The 21,598-nt window shown below is 50.3% G+C and overlaps 1 protein-coding gene and 1 non-coding gene across 2 annotated transcripts in view; one reads left to right on the top strand and one right to left on the bottom strand.

Moving 5' to 3' along the window:
* ADAM11 (ADAM metallopeptidase domain 11) overlaps nt 1-21,598 on the bottom strand; it is a 97,777-nt gene that overhangs the window by 51,655 nt on the left and 24,524 nt on the right. The window contains exons 3-8 of the mRNA XM_060256022.1: nt 18,646-18,712; nt 15,252-15,337; nt 8,510-8,576; nt 5,332-5,398; nt 3,685-3,752; nt 1,275-1,349 (exon numbers count right to left, since the gene is read on the bottom strand). Coding sequence (XP_060112005.1) covers nt 1,275-1,349; nt 3,685-3,752; nt 5,332-5,398; nt 8,510-8,576; nt 15,252-15,337; nt 18,646-18,712 — 430 coding nt within the window. The remainder of the gene's footprint in view (nt 1-1,274; nt 1,350-3,684; nt 3,753-5,331; nt 5,399-8,509; nt 8,577-15,251; nt 15,338-18,645; nt 18,713-21,598) is intronic.
* On the top strand, nt 5,458-5,529 carry TRNAC-GCA (transfer RNA cysteine (anticodon GCA)). Its single transcript has one exon. It is a non-coding gene; the product is annotated as a tRNA-Cys (tRNA).

Raw genomic sequence — 21,598 nt, 5'->3', positions numbered from 1 at the left:
TTAATAATAATAATAATAATATTTATTTATTAATTTATTATTATATTTTGCCACCGAGTGAGTTATTTCAGGGTCCACATCTGATCCCATAGGAAGTTGATGTTTGTGTAAGATAGGAGTAATCCAGAAGGATCTGGGCATGGTCCACTGATGGCAGAATAACACAAGGTGATCGAGTGTCTCTGTTATACCTGATGCACAGTAACACAATCGGTCCGAGTATGGGATTTTAGCAAAACACCCCCTTAGCTCTGCAATTGGAAAAACATTCAGCCTAGCTAGTGTAAAAACATATCTAAATCTAGAGATTGTAAGGAAACTCATATAGGAAAGAATTTTCTTAGGGGATACAATCCCTAGTGAGAAATTAGAACACACCCACCTTGCATGAGCTGGGGTGCTGATTTGATCTGTATTTGTCACCCTTAGTCTAGCCAAGTTTGGTGCATCTTGATGGTCTGCATTATTAAGCACTGTGGAGGACAGACCAATCCTCTCCAGCTTATTTTCTATATATATTACCCAGGTACATTGATAATCATCCTCCTTTAGAAGATGAAGGAATCCCTTGTGGACATTGGGTGCCATATAGAAGGCTTTCAACCTCAGTTTAAAAGCAGCCTTCCAAGCTCTAGTCACAAAGGAGCACTGTGCAAATTCCTCTCTAAGTGCAGTTCCTGCAGTGCAATTAGGAACTCCTGGAATACGACGCAAGAACTGAAGAAGGATCTGATCCGATTCAGAGATTTCCTTTATCCAAATGGCAGCCCCATATAAAAATCGAGAGGTCACCTTTGCATTAAAAGCTGTGATGGCCACTGGAGCATACTGGCTACCTCTTGAACAATAAATAGATCCTGATCTATCCCGGGGCTCTGTCAGTGGAGCTGAGATCTTGAACAGTGCTTGGCTTTGGCAGGCTCGTTTTTATCAGCTAGCCTAGTAGCCGATGTACTGTCTGGAGCCTTGCAATGGATTTAGCCACCCCAGCTGTTGCACAGCTGTACCTGAACTGCCAATGGCACAGTGCAGGAGACCAGATCCAGAGCACTATTTTTTGAAAAGGACGGGGAGATCAGATTTCAAGCACAGCTGGGAGGGAGGTCAGCCTGCAGATAATTCCCTGCTCCAAGAAGCAGAGTTGGCGGCTGCACTTTGGACGCCTTTCCTTCCATTTCCAGTCTGCCGCTCTTATCCTGGCCCATTTGAAGAGGTTTGGAACAATACGCCCATCTCTACCCCCACCCCCACCCCCCACGCTGAGGGGCACTCACCAGCTTATGGTCATTCACCACTATGAGCTCAATGAATTTGGTCTCACTATGAACAGTTCGGTGACCTCGATGAACCTGGGGTGGGAAGAGGAGAAGGTCATTCAGGGATCACCTCCTGGCTGCCCCCCACCCCCAATTCTGCACTGAGGAAACTAGATTAGGAGAGCTGAATACACTATGCATTTGAAAGATCCTCCAGAGATCGAGCATCTTTTGGGAGGCTCAGAGGGTCTGTCTGGCCCCCACTTCAAGGCCAGCCTGACAACCTTTAAGATATTGGATTTATATCCCGCCCTCCACTCCGAAGAGTCTCAGCTCACAATCTCCTTTACCTTCCTCCCCCACAACAGACACCCTGTGAGGTGGGTGGGGCTGGAGAGGGCTCTCACAGCAGCTGCCCTTTCAAGGACAACCTCTGCCAGAGCTACGGCTGACCCAAGACCATGCTAGCAGGTGCAAGTGGAGGAGTGGGGAATCAAACCCGGTTCTCCCAGTTAAGAGAGCTCTGGATGACCCAAGGCCATTCCAGCAGGTGCAAATGGAGGAGTGGGGAATCCAACCCGGTTCTCCCAGATAAGAGAGCTCTGGCTGACCCAAGGCCATTCCAGCAGGTGCAAGTGGAGGAGTGGGGAATCGAACCCGATTCTCCCAGATAAGAGAGCTCTGGCTGACCCAAGGCCATCCCAGCAGGTGCAAATGGAGGAGTGGGGAATCCAACCCGGTTCTCCCAGATAATAGAGCTATGGCTGACCCAAGACCATTCCAGGAGCTGCAAGTGGAGGAGTGCGGAATCAAACCCGGTTCTCCCAGATAAGAGAGCTCTGGCTGACCCAAGGCCATGCTAGCAGGTGCAAGTGGAGGAGTGGGGAATCCAACCCGGTTCTCCCATATAAGAGAGCGATGGCTGACCCAAGGCCATTCCAGCAGGTGCAAGTGGAGGAGTGGGGAATCAAACCCGGTTCTCCCAGATAAGAGAGCTCTGGCTGACCCAAGGCCATGCTAGCAGCTGCAAGTGGAGGAGCGGGGAATCGAACCCGGTTCTCCCACATAAGAGAGCGATGGCTGACCCAAGGCCATTCCAGCAGCTGCAAGTGGAGGAGTGGGGAATCCAACCCGGTTCTCCCAGATAAGAGAGCTCTGGCTGACCCACGGCCATTCCAGCAGCTGCAAGCGGAGGAGTGGGGAATCAAACCCGGTTCTTCCAGATAAGAGAGTTCTGGCTGACCCAAGGCCGTTCCAGCAGGTGCAAGTGGAGGAGTGGGGAATCCAACCCGGTTCTCCCAGATAAGAGTCCGCACAATTAACCACTGCACCAAACTGGCTTTACCCCCCCTCCCCGCCAACTCATTTGCAGTGATGCCATATCCTGCAGGGAGGGTGGAGACAGCCTCTTTTGTATAGTTGCCAACCTCCAGGTGGGGCCTGGAGCTCCTGGCATTACAACTGATCTCCAGATGGCAGGGATCAGTCATCAGGTGTTGACTTTGAAGGGTGGGCTCTGTGGCATTAGACCCCGCCCTCCCCAGGCCCCACCCCCAAATCTCCAAGACTCTCCCAACCCAGAACTTCCAAGCATCTTCTGGAGAGAGATGCTGCCGTTCCCCTTTTAAAAACAACCCTGGATCGAGGTGCCCTCCGGAGCAGAGAACAGGCCTGAGCCTGGCACCCAACAGCATTTATTCCCAAGTACTTTTTTGTGCTACTGTGGAGGGCAAAGTCTCTGTGGTTTACAAAACAGCATGTGAGCCTGTGGAGGAGGCATGTGGTGCTGCTCAGAACTTGGGGGGTGGGGGGAGGGGACAGGCAAAATCCAAATCTCCACGGCAATGAAGGCACTTCCTAGGACCCAGGTATTGAGTTCAGGGAAACATTACACTTCTGCAGCACAACCCAACCTTCAGGAAAGCCCAAGCATAATTTTGTGTACAGGGCAGGAGAAACAGCTAAGCCCCCCGAGCAACTGCCATCTGTGGGAGGGGACCGGCAGCCCCTTCTGAGTCGGCACTACCTTAGCTTGGACCCAGCCAGCAGCACCACTGGCAGGGTTGCCAGCCTCCAGGTGATGGCTGGAGATCTCCTGGAATGACAGCTGGTTTCCACGGATCTTCCACTGATCAGTTCCTCCGGAGAAAATGGCTGCCTTGCAGAGTGAACTCTATGACCCTGGACCCCACTGAGGTCCCCCTCCTCCTTCTCACTCTCCACCCCCTAAATCACCAACTCAGGCCTGCAAACCCTAAGCAGAGTTCGGGGCCCCAGACCGGATGGGCTGTCCCTTGTTTGTAGTGGGGGCAAGTGTCATGAAGGGGCCCTGTCTGCTGAGGAGAAAGAAGCAAAGGCCTGGCAAACCTGTGTGTGTGTGTGGTGGGGGGGGGGTCCATAAAGCCAGCTGGCTGAGGTATTTCCCTACCTGCCTTCGACGTCGCAGTTTAGGCAGCCTGGAAGGAATGTAGGAGTTCAGTGCAGCAAATAAACACCCTGGGTGGGGGGCAAGAAGGGGGAACACATCAGATATGGGGGGAGGAGAAGAAGGAGGGCAGGACTGGAGAAAAAGGGAAACAGACGCTTAATTCAGAGGAAGCTGGGCGCTGGGCCTCCAGCCTGCCTGGATGTCACATCCTGCCCTCAGCCTGAAGCAGAAAAATGGGTACGGGGACCCAGGTCATGAATAGCTTCACCACAAGCTTATACTAATAGGAAACCCCCACTTTAATTGGCACAGCTTTCCTCAAGGCATCTTCAGAACGGCTGTTTTTCAAGGCACTGAGAATTCAGTTAAGAGATCCAGAGCCAGCCCCCAATCAATCTGCTCCCAGGGCTGCAGTCTGGAAACCAGTTTCACTCCCTCTGTTAGGTAGATGCTCCATCCCCCCCCTCCCTCCCACAGAGAGAGAGAGAGAGATGTGTATTTCAGACTGCATGCAGTTATGCCTGAAGAATGACTGAACGTGCATTCCAAAGTAAGAGGCTGGCACTGTAACTGGTACAGAAGGAACATTCATTCTGTCTCTCTCAAAGAGCCACAGTTTATTCCAGCAGCAACCTCTGTGCAAAAGCGCTTCACTCCTCTGCTTGCCACACTGGTGTAAACAACACTTGTGGTGCTAAGGCTGCTGCTGGAGGGGAAGGAAGGAAGGAAGGAAGGAAGGAAGGAAGGAAGGAAGGAAGGAAGGAAGGAAGGAAGGAAGGAAGGAAGGAAGGAAGGAAGGAAGGAAGGAAGGAAGGAAGGAAGGAAGGAACCAGCATCAAAGAGTACCAAATATATAAAACAATTTCTGCATGTGTTTCTTTACCACTGTTACAGCGGTTATTTATGGGAAATAATAAGAAACTCTAATGTTCTTCAAACTGCAGCTATTTTTTTTTCAGTTCAGCCATGAACTGTTCAGTGGTGAATCCTTACAACTTCACTGAATCCTCTGCCACCCTGAAATTAGAATCTGAAATTGTTCCTCTGTGAATAAGGGACAGTCTATACACAGTCGGAGGTCACGTTATTAAAACAGAGGCCCCGTGCAAATTAAAGGCTAACAGTATTTAATTCACCTGAGCTTTCGTGAGCCCGTGAAACAAATGTTGTTTATCTTTAAGGTTCCATTGAACTTTTGTTTTATTTTACTGGAACAGAACAACACATGGCTACCCCTTTTACAATTGCATGTTATATTATAGCTCACTGGGAACAGCTGAAGAAACAGTTTCCAGAAATGGATCAAGTAGTGCCCTGATTTAAAGTACGCAGTGGGAAAAACTACATTAAGCATAGAACTACATTAAGGAATTCAAAACCGGGATTCAGAAATGTTCTCTACCACAATTTCCCAGTTCTTCGGACACCCCTCCCCCCACATGTATTTCTCTTCCGGTCTCCATATTAGAGGAACTAGAAACCTAGAGAAATTTTTAAAACTTCATACTTCTAATATTATGTTAATATACTTCTCGTTGATGTTAAAAAGCAGACACCTGGACAATTATCCACATGGAGGCTGGGAATTTGCTTCAGATCCTAATGAGCAAAACACCCCAGAATGGTTTTGGGAGAAGACAGATTTACCTGGTTTGGTGCAGCCCTGGGCAGCGTGAGGGATTGGTGCTTGGTGGATCGAATGAGGAAGGGGACCCTGCAAGGGACAAGAAGAAAAGGTTTTTGTAAGCACCAGGGATGCCTCTCTTTCAAAGAGGGGGTACAGCTCAGTGGTAGAGCATTTGACTGCAGATCAAGAGGTCCCTGGTTCAAATCCGGGTGCCCCCTTGGCAGCTTTTAAGGGGAGGGATGGTGGCTCAGTGGTAGAGCATCTGCTTGGGAAGCAGAAGGTCCCAGGTTCAATCCCCGGCATCTCCAAAAAAGGGTCCAGGCAAATAGGTGTGAAAAACCTCAGCTTGGAGAGCCATGAATGGGGCTGTGGCTCAGGGGTAGAGCATCTGCTTGGTAAGCAGAAGGTCCCAGGTTCAATCCCTGACATCTCCGAAAAAGGGTCCAGGCAAAACCTCAGTGTGAAAAACCTCAGCTTGAGACCCTGGAGAGCCGCTGCCAGTCTGAGAAGACAATACTGACTTTGATGGACCAAGGGTCTGATTCAGTATAAGGCAGCTTCATATGTTCATATGTTCAAAGAGAGGTGTGGAATCCCTTCTTAGCCACACAAACATTGTCAACAGTACATTAAAAGACTTTCTGATACTCTGCATTATGCTTAAGACTCTGAAGCACAGTCTACACAGCCCTAACTCTGAAATGCAGGATTTTAATTGCTCTGAGAGCCACTCCTCTTTTAGAAGAGACCTGTTGGCATTTGGTTCTACATCCTGCTAGAACTATGGTTGGGGCGCAGTTAGCATACTAGTGAAGCATTATGGGGTTTAAGAATTAAAAGCTTTTGTTTTAAGGGTTCAAAGTAGTTTTGTGTTAAGAGATATAACTTCCACATCCAGGGCTGCCAGCTCCGGGTTAGGAAATTCCTGGAGATTTGAGGATGGAGCCTGTGGAGGGCAGGGGGGGGGGAGGATGGGAAGGACCCCAGCAAGGTACAACACCTTAGAGTGCACCTGCCACCTCTGCAGTCTGAAGATCAGTTGTAATTCTGGGAAATCTCCAGGCCCCCTCTGGAGGCTTACACATACAATAGGCTACACAGAGGAATGAAGTTGCAACCAAATAAATCGAAACACTCTGTGAAAAATATTATTACAAAATGTAATCATACAGGGGGGGGAAGTGCATTTCAGCAACCTCATCATTTTACATACTGCATGTGCATATTTATTTATTGGGAACGCAATTAACTTGTTGACCAGATACAAGCAGCAGTGTTCCGATTTTGTGCATGAATTTGTGAAAGATTTGAATATTGTGAATGTTTTCTATATATACTGCATGTTTTGCAAGACGCTCCCTGGAGGAAGGATCTGGCCATCTGAAATGGACTTTACTCTGCCAGCTGTCAGTTGAAGCTCTTTTTGGATTCACGATTTGGACATTTATGATTTGGACTATTTGTACACTGTTGTATATATGTGCATAAATATGCACATGCAGAATGTAAAATGATGAGGTTGCTGAAATGCACTTCTCCCCCCTGTATGATTACATTTTGTAATAATATTCTTCACAGAGTTTTTAGATTTATTTGGTTGCCCCTTTGGAGGTTGGCAGCCCAACTTCCAACCCCAGAACAGCTCAGCTTTCAAAATGAAAGCCTCCTGCAGTCTTGGGCCAGGAGAGAATGGGGTGGGGTGCTGGCAAGAGGGGGGACCAACTCTGACTGAAGGGGCAAGAGAGCTCCTCCCCACGGCCTTTACCTCCCTGTGAGGTGGGTGGAGCTAAGAGAGCTTTGTACAGCAGCTGCCCTTTCAAGGACAACTCCAGAGAGAGCTATGGCTGACCCAAGGCCATTCCAGCAGCTGCAAGTGGAGGAGTGGGGAATCCAACTCGGTTCTCCCAGAAAAGAGTTTGCACACTTAACCACTACACCGAATTGGCTCTCCACAGGAACCCCATAAGCCAATGGTCACGAGGCAAAGCAGGAATTCCCCAACACCACTTTCTGAGACCAACAACCCTCCCCCCCCCCCCCGACAGGACTTGAAACACAGTGTCCCTTAGGCCCAGTGCTGAGAGGCGGCTCAGTCAGGCCAATAGCAGCAAAGGCTGTTCAGAGGTGCAGCAGAATTCACAGGACCAGAGTCCCCGTCTAGTTCTTGGTGGAGGCCACACATGTTAAACACCACTGTGCTGAACTCTGGAGCAGGGAAACACCCGTGCATTTCATCTTCCTACCTAACAGCAGCTGGGAGCACGAAGGCTTAAGGCTCTCCAAAGAGGGAAGGAAAGACGAAATTGAAATCCATTTGCTGCTATGACAACCAGGGTGGGAGGAGGCACCCCAGGAAACTCCATAATAGAGCCATGAAGATTAATGTGTGGAAACGTGACAGACTGAATGGGGAAAAGAACACAGCTTCAGACATGCCAAAAACTCCCCTCCCACAACACACATCATCCAGATGTTTTGTTTGAACGGCTCTGGAAGCAGCCAATTTCTTTGGGGAACAAGGTTCAGAGAAATACTGCATTTGTAACCTAGGACTGCATCTTTTCTCTTCTGTGTAATGTTGGAGGCTTTTGCAACCGCACACTTGAGAGAGAGAGAGAGCCTCCTACATCAGTTCGCTATGTCCTTTATTGGGAGGGAGAAATGCTCCTTTAAAAGACTTGTGTTACATAAACGTTAAACTGAACTTGGTTTTGTGTGTTACGAAAAAAAGGGAGTTAAACCACTTTCAAAGTCTGTTAGTCTGTTTTTGTGGTTTTAAAACCCTCTTTTAGGTTCACTGAGCCAAGAAAGCGTAAATAAAAATGGATTCTACGTCTAAGCCAACATCCGATGTTATCTTCACAACAGCCGTGTCCGGTAGGTCAGGCAGAGATGTAATGAATAGCGGCGATCACCCTGCAAGTGTTATGGAGAAGCGAGGAAACTGAACTCCTCACCCAGCGAGCGTTACAGAGAAGTAAGGAAACTGACCTCCTCTCCACTTGACACGCAACCCTATATCCCCAAACAAATCTCAAAAACTCAGAGGGGTTTAGAGATGACGAGGGGAATCAGCCACCGGCAAGCTAATCCATGCTCTTCCTTCTGCAGCCATCCTTTCACTTCTGGGCATAGAACCCAAGCAAGGCGGCTCTATTGCAGAGATGGAATTACAGCCCAGCCCAGCCCGGGCCTTACCTCCAGGTGCTCAGGTGAGTCATGAGGCTCCAGAATGTAGGTTGCCTTTCCGTCGGAGAAAACGCCACTGAGGAGGGGGGGCAAAGAAACGAGGACAGATTAGTTGGTCAGGTGGAGCTATTGGAAAGACAACTGTAGCGCACCCATGACCAGACTCTGATGGAATGGCAGCATTCTTAGCAGCTGGGATGCCAAGAGCCCAGGTCAACCTATTTGCCTCCTGAGGCACAAAGAAAATGGCTATTTGAACGTCTCACAAAAGCTGTGGCACCTCCAGAACTGACAGGCTTGTGGGGGAGAAGGGGAGGGAAGAAGGTAAACCCCCCCCAACTCTCTGGTGACATATTCATCTGAGAAGATACCAGGACTGGTTCAAGGCATTTTACAAGGCTTTAAAAGGGAAGGGAGGGATGGCTACCAGCAGAGAAAGATCTGTGGGGGTCCAATAGTTGTTACTAGTAATGGTGACTACATAGAGGCCCCCTATGCAAAGGCTGTCAGCTTCTGAATGGCAGAGCACGAGAAGAAGGCCTCAGCCCCAGTGTTCTGTTTGCTGGATCTCCAGGCCCACCCTGTGAAACACAATGCTGCTGCTGCTGCACTAGAAGCCCCCCTGGTCCGGTTCAGCAGGGCTCTCTCCTTACTTATGGCCTGGACTTGCCCAGACTGAGCTTGCAACGCTCCAGGGCTAATTTGGAGAGAAGAGGAGACTGGAATTCTACCCTGCCTTTAACTACCTGAAGGAGTCTCTGAACGGCTTACAATCTCCTTTCCCCACCCCTCCCCACAACAGACACCCGGTTAGGTAGGTGGGGCTGAGAGAGCTCTGACAGAAACGGCTCTTGAGAGGAACAGCTGTGAGAGAACTTGTGGCTGACTCAAGGTCACGTCAGCAGGTGCATGTGAAGGAGGAGTGGGGAATCAAACCTGGCCCTCCCAGATAAGAGTCTGTGCACTTCACCACTACAACAAACTGGCTTTCAAGGTATTGGAAGGTATATTCTTGTATCAAAAATAATTTGGAGACATGTTTTTGCATCAAAAATAATTTGGAGACATGTTCTTTTATCATAAAAAAATATGTAGTTTATTCTGCATGGGCCTAATGCCCAATCCAACCTTCTAAGATGAGTAGCACAGCAGAATACCTATTTTCCCTGCACGAGACCGTGGTGTGGGATTTCTGTCACAACTACAGACACTGCTGTACTCCTCTTTGCCGAGAGATGGAAACAGAATCACTTCCAGTGCTTTTGGGGTAAAAAGGTTTAGGCGGGCATTGGGTAAGGCAAGTTCTAGCAACGAAAGGCTGAATGTAAAGTAGCTATATGAAAACATTAGATGCTAAAGAAAATACAGTTATCGAGATATAATATAGTCCGCTGGATTATATGAGGGAATGAGCAATTTGTTCTTACTGGTGGGCCACAAAGCCCAACCTGAGGAGTGCCTCTTATTGCTGCCCAGGGGATGGATTCCATGATGGATTCCAAAAAGGACACACATCTTAGGGCACCAGCAGGCATGACAGATCTCAGATAGCACCAGTATCAGAAAGGTATTGGAAAGAGAGAGCAGCTAGGATTGGCCTGGGGCACTGCCGGAAGGGGTGGGGGCTTTAGAATCATAGAATTGGAAGAGACCTCCAGGGTCATCTAGTCCAACCCCCTGCACAATGCCCTTCACCTCACTCAATTTCTCCAGCTGAAAGAAGCTTTTGCATGCAGCTGCTGGCACTTTTAAAAGAGAAAAGATGGGCTTTTAACCTGAAGAAGATATTAATAAAAGGAGAATCTAAGGTGAAAGTGCTGGTTTAGGTCTCATCAAGGGGCTCAACATTATCTCCCCGCCATGCTTGAAAAGGACTCAAGTTTCCTCAGTTGCTGCAGGTATAAATACCTGAGTGCGACCCCCCCCCCCCTCTTGCTTTACCAAAACTAAGGAGAGCCGCTTCCCTTGGCTCACATGGCACTTCCCTTGATGAGATGTTACTCCTACTCAGCCTACCTTCAACAGTTAGGAATGGTCCTCACCTACTCAGAATGAATCCATTTCTCTTTGGGGGATCTGCAGTCTCTTTTTCCTGGCTTGTGGGCTCCTATTGCTGGGGGGGGCTGTTCACACATTTTGTTCCCTCTAGTGGTCAATTCAATATTACAGAGCTTTAGGTCTGGCATAGAAACCTGAAGTTCAAATTTGCAGGGAGGCATGCTGGACATAAATCGATGTAATACCTTACTACTATAGCTACAGGGCCCGGGCTCCACCACTTCTACTCCAAGGCAGGGGACTTACTACCCTGAGGAGGACTTGTTGGAGTGCGGGTCACATGGTCGCCTGGCAGAGAAGGACGTTGACACCGTGGGGAGAGGCATGGAGGCAACGGGGCTCAGGGGCAGCAGCTGGGACGGGCAGCCAGGTGGCGGTGGTTGTGTTCAGAGAGGTGAGGGCCAGCCTGGTATGAGGGGCCGTGAGGCATGTGTGGCTCTCCCTTCATCAACACCACGGGCCAGGCAGCGCTGGGGGAGGTGGGCAGCAGCAGTCTGAATGCAGACTCCTCCTCATTATTTTTAAGTTGTTTTGTGACATCATTTTTGTGACATTATTTTGGGCCCCAGCGGACCCCACTTTCCCCAGTGCCCCCCCCCCTCCATTATAAACTTCTAGCTAAGGGTCCGTATCTAATTGACCACTAAAGGAAGCAAACTACATGTGGGAAAGAACAAGTGACAGGAACACACAAGTCAGGAGACGGAGAATGTGGGAAAGCCCTTGGGTTATGTTTTCACACTAGCCCCTCCCCCAACTCCCACCTTGGTGGCTCCTGTCACTTTAATTACAAATTTCTCTGCTACGGATGTCTACTTCGTGCATCTGATAAGAGTTCTAACTTGTGAAAGTTTCTCCTGGAATGCATGTTGTTAGTCTTTAAGGTGCCGCAAGACTAAGGTGTTTTGTTTTGGAAATTTTCTGATGTTAAGTTTAGGTTAAACAATTATAGCTCCCGGTGGGCAGGTATATTGGTCTGAAGCAACAGAAGAAGATAGAAGAAGATATTGGATTTATATCCCGCCCTCCACTCAGAAGAGTCTCAGAGCGGCTCACAATCTCCTTTCCCTTCCTCCCCCACAACAGACACCCTGTGAGGTAGATGAAGATATTGGATTTATATCCTGCCCTCCACTCCGAAGAGTCTCAGAGCGGCTCACAATCTCCTTTACCTTCCTCCCCCACAACAGACACCCTGTGAGGTAGATGAAGATATTGGATTTATATCCCGCCCTCCACTCCGAAGAGTCTCAGAGCGGCTCACCATCTCCTTTCCCTTCCTCCCCCACAACAGACACCCTGTGAGGTGGGTGGGGTTGGAGAGGGCTCTCACAGCAGCTGCCCTTTCAAGGACAACCTCTGCCAGAGCTATGACTGACCCAAGGCCATGCTAGCAGGTACAAGTGGAGAATCAAACCCGGTTCTCCCAGATAAGAGAGCTATGGCTGACCCAAGGCCATTCCAGCAGCTGCAAGTGGAGGAGTGGGGAATCAAACCCGGTTCTCCCAGATAAGAGTCCGCACACTTAACCACTACACCAAACTGGCTCTCCAGTTTGAACAAAGTAGGAGTCCAGCAGCATCTTGAAGACCAACAAAGTTTTATTCAGAATAGAAGCTTTCATGTGCTGAAAGCACACTACGCTAGACACTTCAGACACTTCCATTCTGAATAAAACTTGGTTGGTCTTAAAGGCGCTACTGGGCTCCTGCTTTGTTCTTAAGCAATTATATTTAGGTGAATTAATTTCGTTGATTTTATCGCATGTGTTAATCCTTGAGCCACTTTGAACACCCTATTTGGAAAAAGGAGAACGTAGATATTTTTAATAAATAAAACAACAAAGTCCTTATCAAAGATTTCAGGTTTTCACGGCTGGTAACATCATTAGGGTTTGTAGAATCTTTCGGGCTCAAGTGCCGTGTTCTACTGGAGAAAGTTTTTCTTCCAGACGTTTCGTTCTCGGCTGCGGAGAACATCCTCAGTGGCGTTGCAACCGGAGCAGGCGCTCTGACCTTCTTGGCTGCTGTGCATTGAGTGAGGCCAGGGCTGCTGGAGAGCTGCTATTTCTAGGCTGGAGGGGGTGTGGTGAAAGGCACATCCACAAACCTATTGCCCTTTCACCACACCACCTCCAGCCTAGAAATAGCAGCCCTCCAGCAGCCCTGGCCTCACTCAATGCACAGCAGCCAAGAAGGTCAGAGCGCCTGCTCCGGCTGCAACGCCACTGAGGATGTTCTCCGCAGCCGAGAACGAAACGTCTGGAAGAAAAACTTTCTCCAGTAGAACACGGCACTTGAGCCCGAAAGATTCTACAAACCCTAACAAAGTCCTTGCTGCAAAAGCGGCAAATGGCCAGGCTATTCTGCAGGTCAACTTCCTAACGCTCCAGCTGAAACTGCAGGGTGTCTCTTCCAGGGAGTTCACTGCAACACTGTCGGTCAGTGGTGCGGTGGGCAACAATCCATGGCCAATTCAGTTCTTGTGGCCCTTTCTTACATGCCCAGGGAAATGGTCAGGGGTCAGGAAGCAATTTTTCTCCAGCCCAGTTTGGCAAGGGATCCTGGAGGAGTTCAAGGAGTTGAGTTTTCGGCTATCTTCTGGGTATGGAGCAGGAGGTTGAACTAGATGATCCTGGAGGTCCCTTCCAACTCTAAAATTCTATGAATTTAATGGGCACCACAATTTAAGAATATAGACAAGCTGGAACATTTCCAGAGGAGGACAACAAAGATGGTGAGCGGTCTAGAGATCAAGTCCTACGACAAAGGGCTGAAGGAGCTGGGTATGTTTAGTCTGGAGAGGAGACAACTGAGAGGTGACATGATCACCATCTTGAAGGGCTGTCATATAGAGAATGGTGTGGAACTCTTTTCTGTGGTCCCAGAAGGTTGGACCAGAACCAACAGGTTGAAATTGAATCACAAGAGTTTTCAGCTAAACATCAGGACAGTTAAGAATGGTTCCTCAGTGGAAGAGACTTTCTTGGGAAGAGGAGGGCTCTCCTTCCTTGGAGGTTTTGAAACAGTTAAGCTTTTTTGGCCATCTTCTGAGCTTGGAGAAGGGTCACTGTGGGTGGGTACTTGTGAATTCCCTGCATTGTGCAGGGGGTTGCTCTAAATGACTCTGGAGGTCCTTTCCAACTCTGATTCTTTGATTCTGAAACATCATTTTATGAACTGTTATGAACCCTCTTGGCATCGACACCTGCCCCTCAGACTCCGGCCAGGCAGCCATTTTGTTCCAGCAGTTCTGGCACAGGAGTTGGGGACTGCAAGAGAGGCCTAAATGTCCCAGCAGCCATTTGTGAAAATGTCTATTGTGCTCGGTGACCTTAATAAGGACAAGAGAACTATTACAGAGGGGTATTAATGGATTAAAATGGTTTTGACTATAGACTCACATAGGATGAACCAGGTAAGGAAAATCAGGCAAGGTAGGGGAATGAGTTAGTTGTACTGCCTTTTCTAGAAATTAATCTTTGGCATTGATGGACTTAAAAGAGGAAAGAGAACTGCCAAAAGCCAGACCTTTGCACCTTTAGGTTCACTTTTCCCAGACAAGCCTCTGGCCAGTAGGGACGGTGAGGGACGGTGGCCCCGTGGTAGAGCATCTGCTTGGTAAGCAGAAGGTCCCAGGTTCAATCCCTGGCATCTCCAAAAAGGGTCCAGGCAAGTAGGCATGAAAATCCTCAGCTTGAGACCCTGGAGAGCCATGAATGGGGCTGTGGCTCAGTGGTAGAGCATCTGCTTGGTAAGCATCTCCAACTAAAAAAGGTCCAGGCAAAGAGGTGTGAAAAACCTCAGCTAGAGACCCTGGAGAGCCGCTGCCAGTCTGAGAAGACGATACTGACTTTGATGGACCCAGGGTCTGATTCAGTAGAAGGCAGCTTCATATGTTCATATGTCTAAGGGGAGGGATGGTGGCTCAGTGGTAGAGCATCTGCTTGGGAAGCAGAAGGTCCCAGGTTCAATCCCTGGCATCTCCCAAAAAAAAGGGTCCAGGCAAGTAGATGTGAAAAACCTCAGCTTGAGACCCTGGAGAGCCGCTGCCAGTCTGAGAAGACAATACTGACTTTGATGGACCAAGGGTCTGATTCAGTAGAAGGCAGCTTCATAGGTTCATACATGTTCATATGTCTAAGGGAAGGGACGGTGGTTCAGTGGTAGAGCATCTGCTTGGGAAGCAGAAGGTCCCAGGTTCAATCCCTGGCATCTCCAAAAAAAAGGGTCCAGGCAAGTAGGTGTGAAAAACCTCAGCTTGAGACCCTGGAGAGCCGCTGCCAGTCTGAGAAGACAATACTGACTTTGATGGACCGAGGGTCCGATTCAGTATAAGGCAGCTTCATACGTTCATATGACACTCATTCCATCTGATTGTAGGACCGATTCGGATCCTATCTGCAGACCAAATAACAGCCTAGAGAGGTGACCCTGCGGGATGCTGAGAAAGAAGGTTGCCCGCGTCACCTCGTCCAAGGTTCCAGACTAGTCCTTCGAGGGAGGAGAGGCCAAGGCATAGCACTGTCTCCACCCCCAGCAACAAACAAACCCCCTTTGAGTCCAGCTTCCCAGCAGGATCACTGGAATAGCAGTGCGGGTTTGGCATCCTCTGGTCTCGCACACTGCAGTCCCCTGAAATCCTGGCTCCCCTTTCAGTGTTTCCCTTCCCACTGTCAGCACCGGCTACTCACCGCAGGCCGTGGCAGCTGGACAGGGCTGCGAAGGAGTTGGCCTCCCCCCGGAGACGCCCCTGATAGTAGCAGTGCTCACCGGCTCCCTGGAACAGAGCAGAGACAAGCCACGGAAGACGGTGAGATTCCCCTGTGCCCTTCACGGGCACGTGGCCGGGACAGCACAACCCAGGTGGGTGGAAGCCTGTTGCAAAGGAGAGATCGGCCCCATCGCTCCACCCTGCCCTAGGGACGTACCACCCAGCTCTCACAAGCAAGAGACACCAGCGAAGGCGCATAACGGCTGGGTCTGTAGGCACTGCTGGCAGCCCACTAGGGGAGGGCAGCCCTCTCCTGTGCCACTGATGGCAAGGAGCCAGTCAAGCCCTGCAGGATAAGGGCACCTTCCACTTTGTGGTTTTTCCCATCTTTGTCAGGTTTGGCAAACTTGTCCCCTCCCTCCCCTCCTGCAACTTGGTTTCAGCGATCCATGCAGCGATCACGTCCAGGCTAGACTACTGTCACTCACGCTACATGGGCCTGCCCTTGTGCCCGATCCGGGAGCTACAGCTAGTGCAGAATGCACCTGCGGTCTGTGACGCCTCTTTATTTTATTTATTTATGATTTGTAAATCCCGCCCTTCCCACAAAAGTGGCTCGGGGCGGCTCACAACAGATAATAAGACATAAAATTAAATTAGCATTTAAATATAAGCAGTTAAAACGATCAAACATTTAAAACCTTAAAACATCAAACCTTATAACAATATAAATAGCAAGAGTCTGATAAAGCTACATTAGTTCCGGTACCAGTTAGGTGTAAGCTAACCGGAAGAGGGTTGTCTTACAGGCCCTGCGGAACTGAGCAAGGTCCCGCAGGGCCCTCACCTCCTCCGGTAGCTGGTTCCACCATATAGGGGCTATAACAGAGAAGGCCCTGTCCCTAGTAGACTTAAGGCGGGCTTCTTTTGGCCCAGGGATAGCGAGAAGGTTTTGGGTTCCCGACCTCAGTACTCTCTGGGGAACATGTGGGGAGAGACGGTCCTTCAGGTAGGCGGGCAACGTTCAGCCGGTCCTCTGCAGACTGCCCTGGCTGCTGATAGAGTTGCAGATCAGGTTGAAGGGGTTGGTTTTTTCAAGGCTTTGAGCGGCCAGGAACCAACACACCTGTGGGACCACCTCTCCCCAGACCCCAAAGGGCCCTAAAACTGGCCAACCAACATTGGCTGAAAATCCTTGGCTCGAAAGACATCTGTTTAGCCTTGACTAGGCCCAGGGCCTTCTCAGCCTCGGTCCCAACGTGGTGGAATGAGCTCAGGGCCTGTAAAATGGCTTTCAGTTGAGGCAGGGGACGTCCAATAAGACCAGCCCCCTCCTCCTCCAACTGCCTTAAACTATCTAAACTGTCAGCTTAAGCCACCACTGAGCAGACTCACTTATTAAACATCTGACTAGACCCAAGGAATTAATGTTTGCCATCTTAATGTCATTAACAGTTTTTAAACTGATGTAATTTTAGATTTTTAGAGACGATTTGCCAGACTACCTATTCTTATCGTAAAGTGGGAAGGGTGGGATAGAACTCATATCAACAGACGAATAAAGTCACCCCAAAAGAGCTGCTTGGGAGGCTGGGCCCCAGAACCAGCCCTACGAGGCGAACGGGGTTGGCTGAAGAGATCTGGGCTGAGGGCAGAGGCCCCAAGAGAGGAGTGGCTGAGGTGGCAGATGGCCGGAAGGAGGGAGGGAGGGCCAGGATTGCAGCAGAGGGGCTGGAGGGGAAGGGCTGCTGGGGCTTTGCGCTGCTGCGGCACAAGCAGCGGCTGATGTGGGAGGAAGACAGAGGTCTGGGGTCTCCACCGGAGGCTGAGAGGGAGTGATGAAGAAGGCAACGGACTAGCCCCCCACCCCTGCTCCAGATCCCACCAGTCAGCCTGCAAAAGGTGCATCAGCCTGCCTGGCTTCCAGGGTAGATTCACTGGCAGGGCCCCTCGAGCCTTGGGCGGGGCACCCCTTCTCCCTCCTCCTGCTGGGGTTCGCCCATGCGTGGCTTCACCTGCACGATGGCTGCTGCTGCCCCTCCTCTTCATGGGCTGGTGCTCAAAGTTGCTGCAGTGCGCGAGGCGAGGCAGAGAGCCCCCTCCCCTCCTCCGGTCTATTTATAGAGGCCTGGGCAGTGCAGGTTCCCATCGGCAGGGGAAGAGCTCGCTGCAAAGCGGGGAGGGGGGCACGATGGGGCCCCAAGGGCCTGGCTGCAGCTCGTTGTTTGCCGTGCGCCCGTGCGTAGCCAGTCCCTTAGTCAGCAGCGATGCTCGGTTTGAGAGGCTGCCTCTGGAGCCCCCTTCCCTTCTTTCCCCCTCAGCTCCAGCAAACTCCCTCTTCCAGCCAAAGGCTGCCTCTCTCTTCTCCCCCCAGCCCACCCAGGCAGTCCCTTCCCTGCTTAAGGGGCCCTCAGAAAAGACTCTCCAGTTCGGAGGGACTGCAGGGGGGGTGGGGGGGGGAGGTTGGGACTGCCACTCTCTCAGCCTCAACCAGGGACAGTGGAGGGACGGTGGCTCAGTGGTAGAGCATCTGCTTGGGAAGCAGAAGGTCCCAGGTTCAATCCCCGGCATCTCCAACTAAAAAGGGTCCAGGCAAATAGGTGTGAAAAAACCTCAGCTTGAGACCCTGGAGAGCCATGAATGGGGCTGTGGCTCAGTGGTAGAGCAACTGCTTGGGAAGCAGAAGGTCCCAGGTTCAATCCCTGGCATGTCCAAAAAAGGGTCCAGGCAAATAGGTGTGAAAAAACCTCAGCTTGAGACCCTGGAGAGCCGCTGCCAGTCTGAGAAGACAATACTGACTTTGATGGACCAAAGGTCTGATTCAGTATAAGGCAGATTCATATGTTCATATGTTCAACCACCTCATAGGATTGTTGTGAGGAGAAAACAAAGGGGTGGGGGGGAGGAAGAACCAGGTTCTAGGCCCTGAGGTCCTTGGAGGGGGATAAAAGGGGCTCAAGAGATGGGCAACCGCGGCAGGCCAGACTCAACCCTGCCACAGACCAGACGCATCAACTGGGGCTCAGGCCCACCAAGAAGCAAAGTTCTTTGGTCTGGGAGGTCAGGGCCCCAATTCTTGATTCTGAGCACTGGCTGCAGTAACTCAGAGGGAGGACCTTTGTGCCCGACGGGCCTACAGTTGGAAACTCCTGGAGATTTTGGGGGTGCAGCTTGATAAGGGCGGGGTTTGGGGAGAGGAGGGGCCTCAGCGGGGTATAAGGCCAGAGAGGCCGCCCTCCAAAGCAGCCATTTTCTCCGGGAGGGCTGATTTTGGTCATCTGGAGCTCAACTGTCGTAGTGGGAAGATCTCCCACTGGAGGATGGCAAGCCTACCCCAAAGAATGACTACAAACCCTCAGCCTCCCCTCACCTACCGTAGTGTGGCTGGCGTTCCTGTCTTGTCCAAAATGGCGCTCCACGTATTGCGAGGACAACAGGTGGCTGGAGAGAGAGTGGAGGGGGGGCATGTGAACAGCTGGGCAGATGTGTGGGAGTGCCTCCCCAGCCTCCCCCTCCACTTCCCTCACTCGCTTATTTCTGTCCCAACTCACCTTTCCCTGCGGCTCAGAGCGGCTTCTGGCATGCTGCCTCCCTCACGCGTCATCCACTCCGCCCCCAGCCAGCAACTCCCGGTCCTGCAAAAGGGCTTCTCAGGCCCTCCTCTGGCTCCAGCCTCCCCCCCGAAGCTTGCCAATCCCAGGTTGGAAGATTCATGGAGATCTAGGGGGGAGCCCCAGGAAGGGACCTCAGTGCAGCACAAGTCCATCCTCCAAAGCAGCCATTTTGTCGAGGGGAACTGAGATCGGGTGCTTGGAGATGAGCTGGAATTCTGTGAGACTGCCAGACCCTACTCGGAGGTTGGCAAGCCACCTCACGAGGTACTTAAATTATATTTACTACTCATTTAACCTATAGATTTTGAGAAGTTCGACAACAGAATCCATGTAAACCAGGCTATTAAAAAATCTTAAAATAATTTTCTACTAGCTGTAACGCATGAAGAAAAAAAAAAAGTTCCTCAACAGCCAAAGTAAGTAAAAGTTCCTCAACAGCTCTGAATGGCACCCCTGGTCAGATTTCGCCCTAATTTTTCTCCTGCTGATGCACCTCCCATCTCACCTAGGCACAAAGTAATCCACAAATCTCTAACATTTTCTCAGAAGGACCTCAGGGCAGCCTTCTTGTCCTCCAGGCCTCTTCCAGCGCAGCCCTCCACCGGCATGGAAAGTTCAGGTGGGGGAGGAAGAAGTCATTTAACCTCCTCCCCGATGTGTAGAAGGCCCTCTCCTTGGTATAGCTTGACCTGTTCCAAGAGTGAATCCCAGCTCTCAGAGCAGCCACTCCCTTGGCAACTGGCATCAATAGCGGGCACAGCCAGGGGTGAAACGCAATCACCTGACACTCTAGTTAATCACACCATCTCTAGTTACAATCCAAGACTCAACAGCCACCTCGTCTTACGGGTGTGTCTTGAGGTTAATTTACTCATGGGGGGTGGACACAGAAATAACTCTGCAGGCCCCATTAAACATTCAAGAGCCCTCACCTAAGGGCACTGTTCCGGGGGGGCGTGTGTGTGTGAGAGAAACCACTACCTCCTACAGACAGACAGACTCGCACGTAACATGACTTTCATGACAAAAGCCACACATGTTCGCATGGGTTATGCAATAGCGAATCAGCTCACAAAATCTCAGACCTTTTCACAATGCATGCCATCATCTTCACACACATTGCCACTCGTTCGGGCATCATACAATATTCGAAGAAGAAGAAAAGAAGCGTTTTTTCTCTACTGCTTTTCTCTACTGTTCGGAGCCTCACCTTTCCCTTCCCTTCCCTCAACAGGCACCCTGTGAGGCAGGCGGAACTAAGAGAGTCCTGAGAGAACTGTCACCGGCCCAAGGTCACTCAGCTTCATGTGGAGGAGGAGGGGAGGAACCAAACCCAGTTCTCCAGATCAGAGGCTGCTGCTCTTAACCACTACACCATGCTTTTCACACATATTATCAAACCAGTCTCCTAAACATATCTTATAAGTGAACATGATGTCATGTATGCAATTAGCACCTTTCTTCACTAAGTCTTGCACGCGCATACAAGCAGCATGGATTTATTTATGTTTTCTTGGCTCAGTGAACCCAGCCTGGAGAACTGGGCTTGATCCCCGCTCCTCCTGTTGCCTGCTGGGCTAGTCACAGTTCTCTCTGAACTCTCTCAGCCCTGCAAGGTGCCTGTTGTGGGACAGAGAAGGTAACTGAAAGCTGCTCTGAGATTCCTTCAGGCAGAAAAAAGTGAGATGTAAAAACTAACTCTTCTTCTTCTTCCACATGTGTAAAATCAGTCGCAACAACCACAAGCACACGTCTAAATTCTCATGAATGCTGGCCAAAATCCATTCACACTCGATATTACAACTATAGCCAGGGGACATTTTGTAGAAAAATAGGTGGTGGAGCTCATTAGCATAACTCATTAGCATATGCCACCACCACCACCAGCCAAAAGCAACTTGGCGCAAGAAAGGAGAGCCCTGGGCAAGCAAAGCATGCTAGGGCTGGCTAGAGATCCAGCCAGCCCAAGCAGGCCTCACTCACCCAGGGCTCTCCTGGGCCGCCCCCCCTTTCCCACAGTCAAAATGCCAGCAAGCCACCTGCCACCCAAAATCACACAAGAAGTGGAGAAAGGGTGGTGCGAGCTTCTCCAGGGGTTCATGAGGCCTGCTGGGGGTGTGGCTGGCTGGCTGCCCGCTCTCCTCATCCAGGGATCGTTATGCAGCTGCACCTACTACTCAATAGACAAGGTAGGTGGGGAGGAAGAGAGGGAACCCTCAGAAAGGTTCAGGAGCTGTGCTCCTGTGAGCTCCTGCTGAGTCTGAGGCCTGACTATAGCTAATCGTTATGCACCATGTTTTACACACAGACTTCCATACACATGATCACAGACCTGTGTCGCACATTTATGCTTTTAACCAGTTTGTGTTCAAAGCGGAGGAGGTATAATTTGAAGACTCAACCTCTAGGACCTTTTTGCATTGCTGGACCTCAGCTCTCGAATAAGTGAGGTAACAAGACCGGAGTGCCTCTGAACATGGACAGAGTGACATTTCCAAACTGCTGAGCAACCAAAGCCTTGCCGGGATTATTTCTGTACCAACATTACAGAGCCAAAGGGTCAGACCAATCCTCTCTCCTTGGAGAAACTGAGGAGTGATCATTCTCTTAATTACCTTCTTGCTGCTTCGGCCTAATAGTTGCCCAGAATGACACCAGTACCCGGCGAGGACCCTTCCCAGTCACAAACTGGCTGCAATCCACTTTACTCCAA

Source organism: Heteronotia binoei, chromosome 15 (assembly GCF_032191835.1).
Source record: "Heteronotia binoei isolate CCM8104 ecotype False Entrance Well chromosome 15, APGP_CSIRO_Hbin_v1, whole genome shotgun sequence".
NCBI classification, from domain to species: Eukaryota; Metazoa; Chordata; class Lepidosauria; order Squamata; family Gekkonidae; genus Heteronotia; species Heteronotia binoei.
This window is presented reverse-complemented; position numbering and strand designations above follow the sequence as displayed.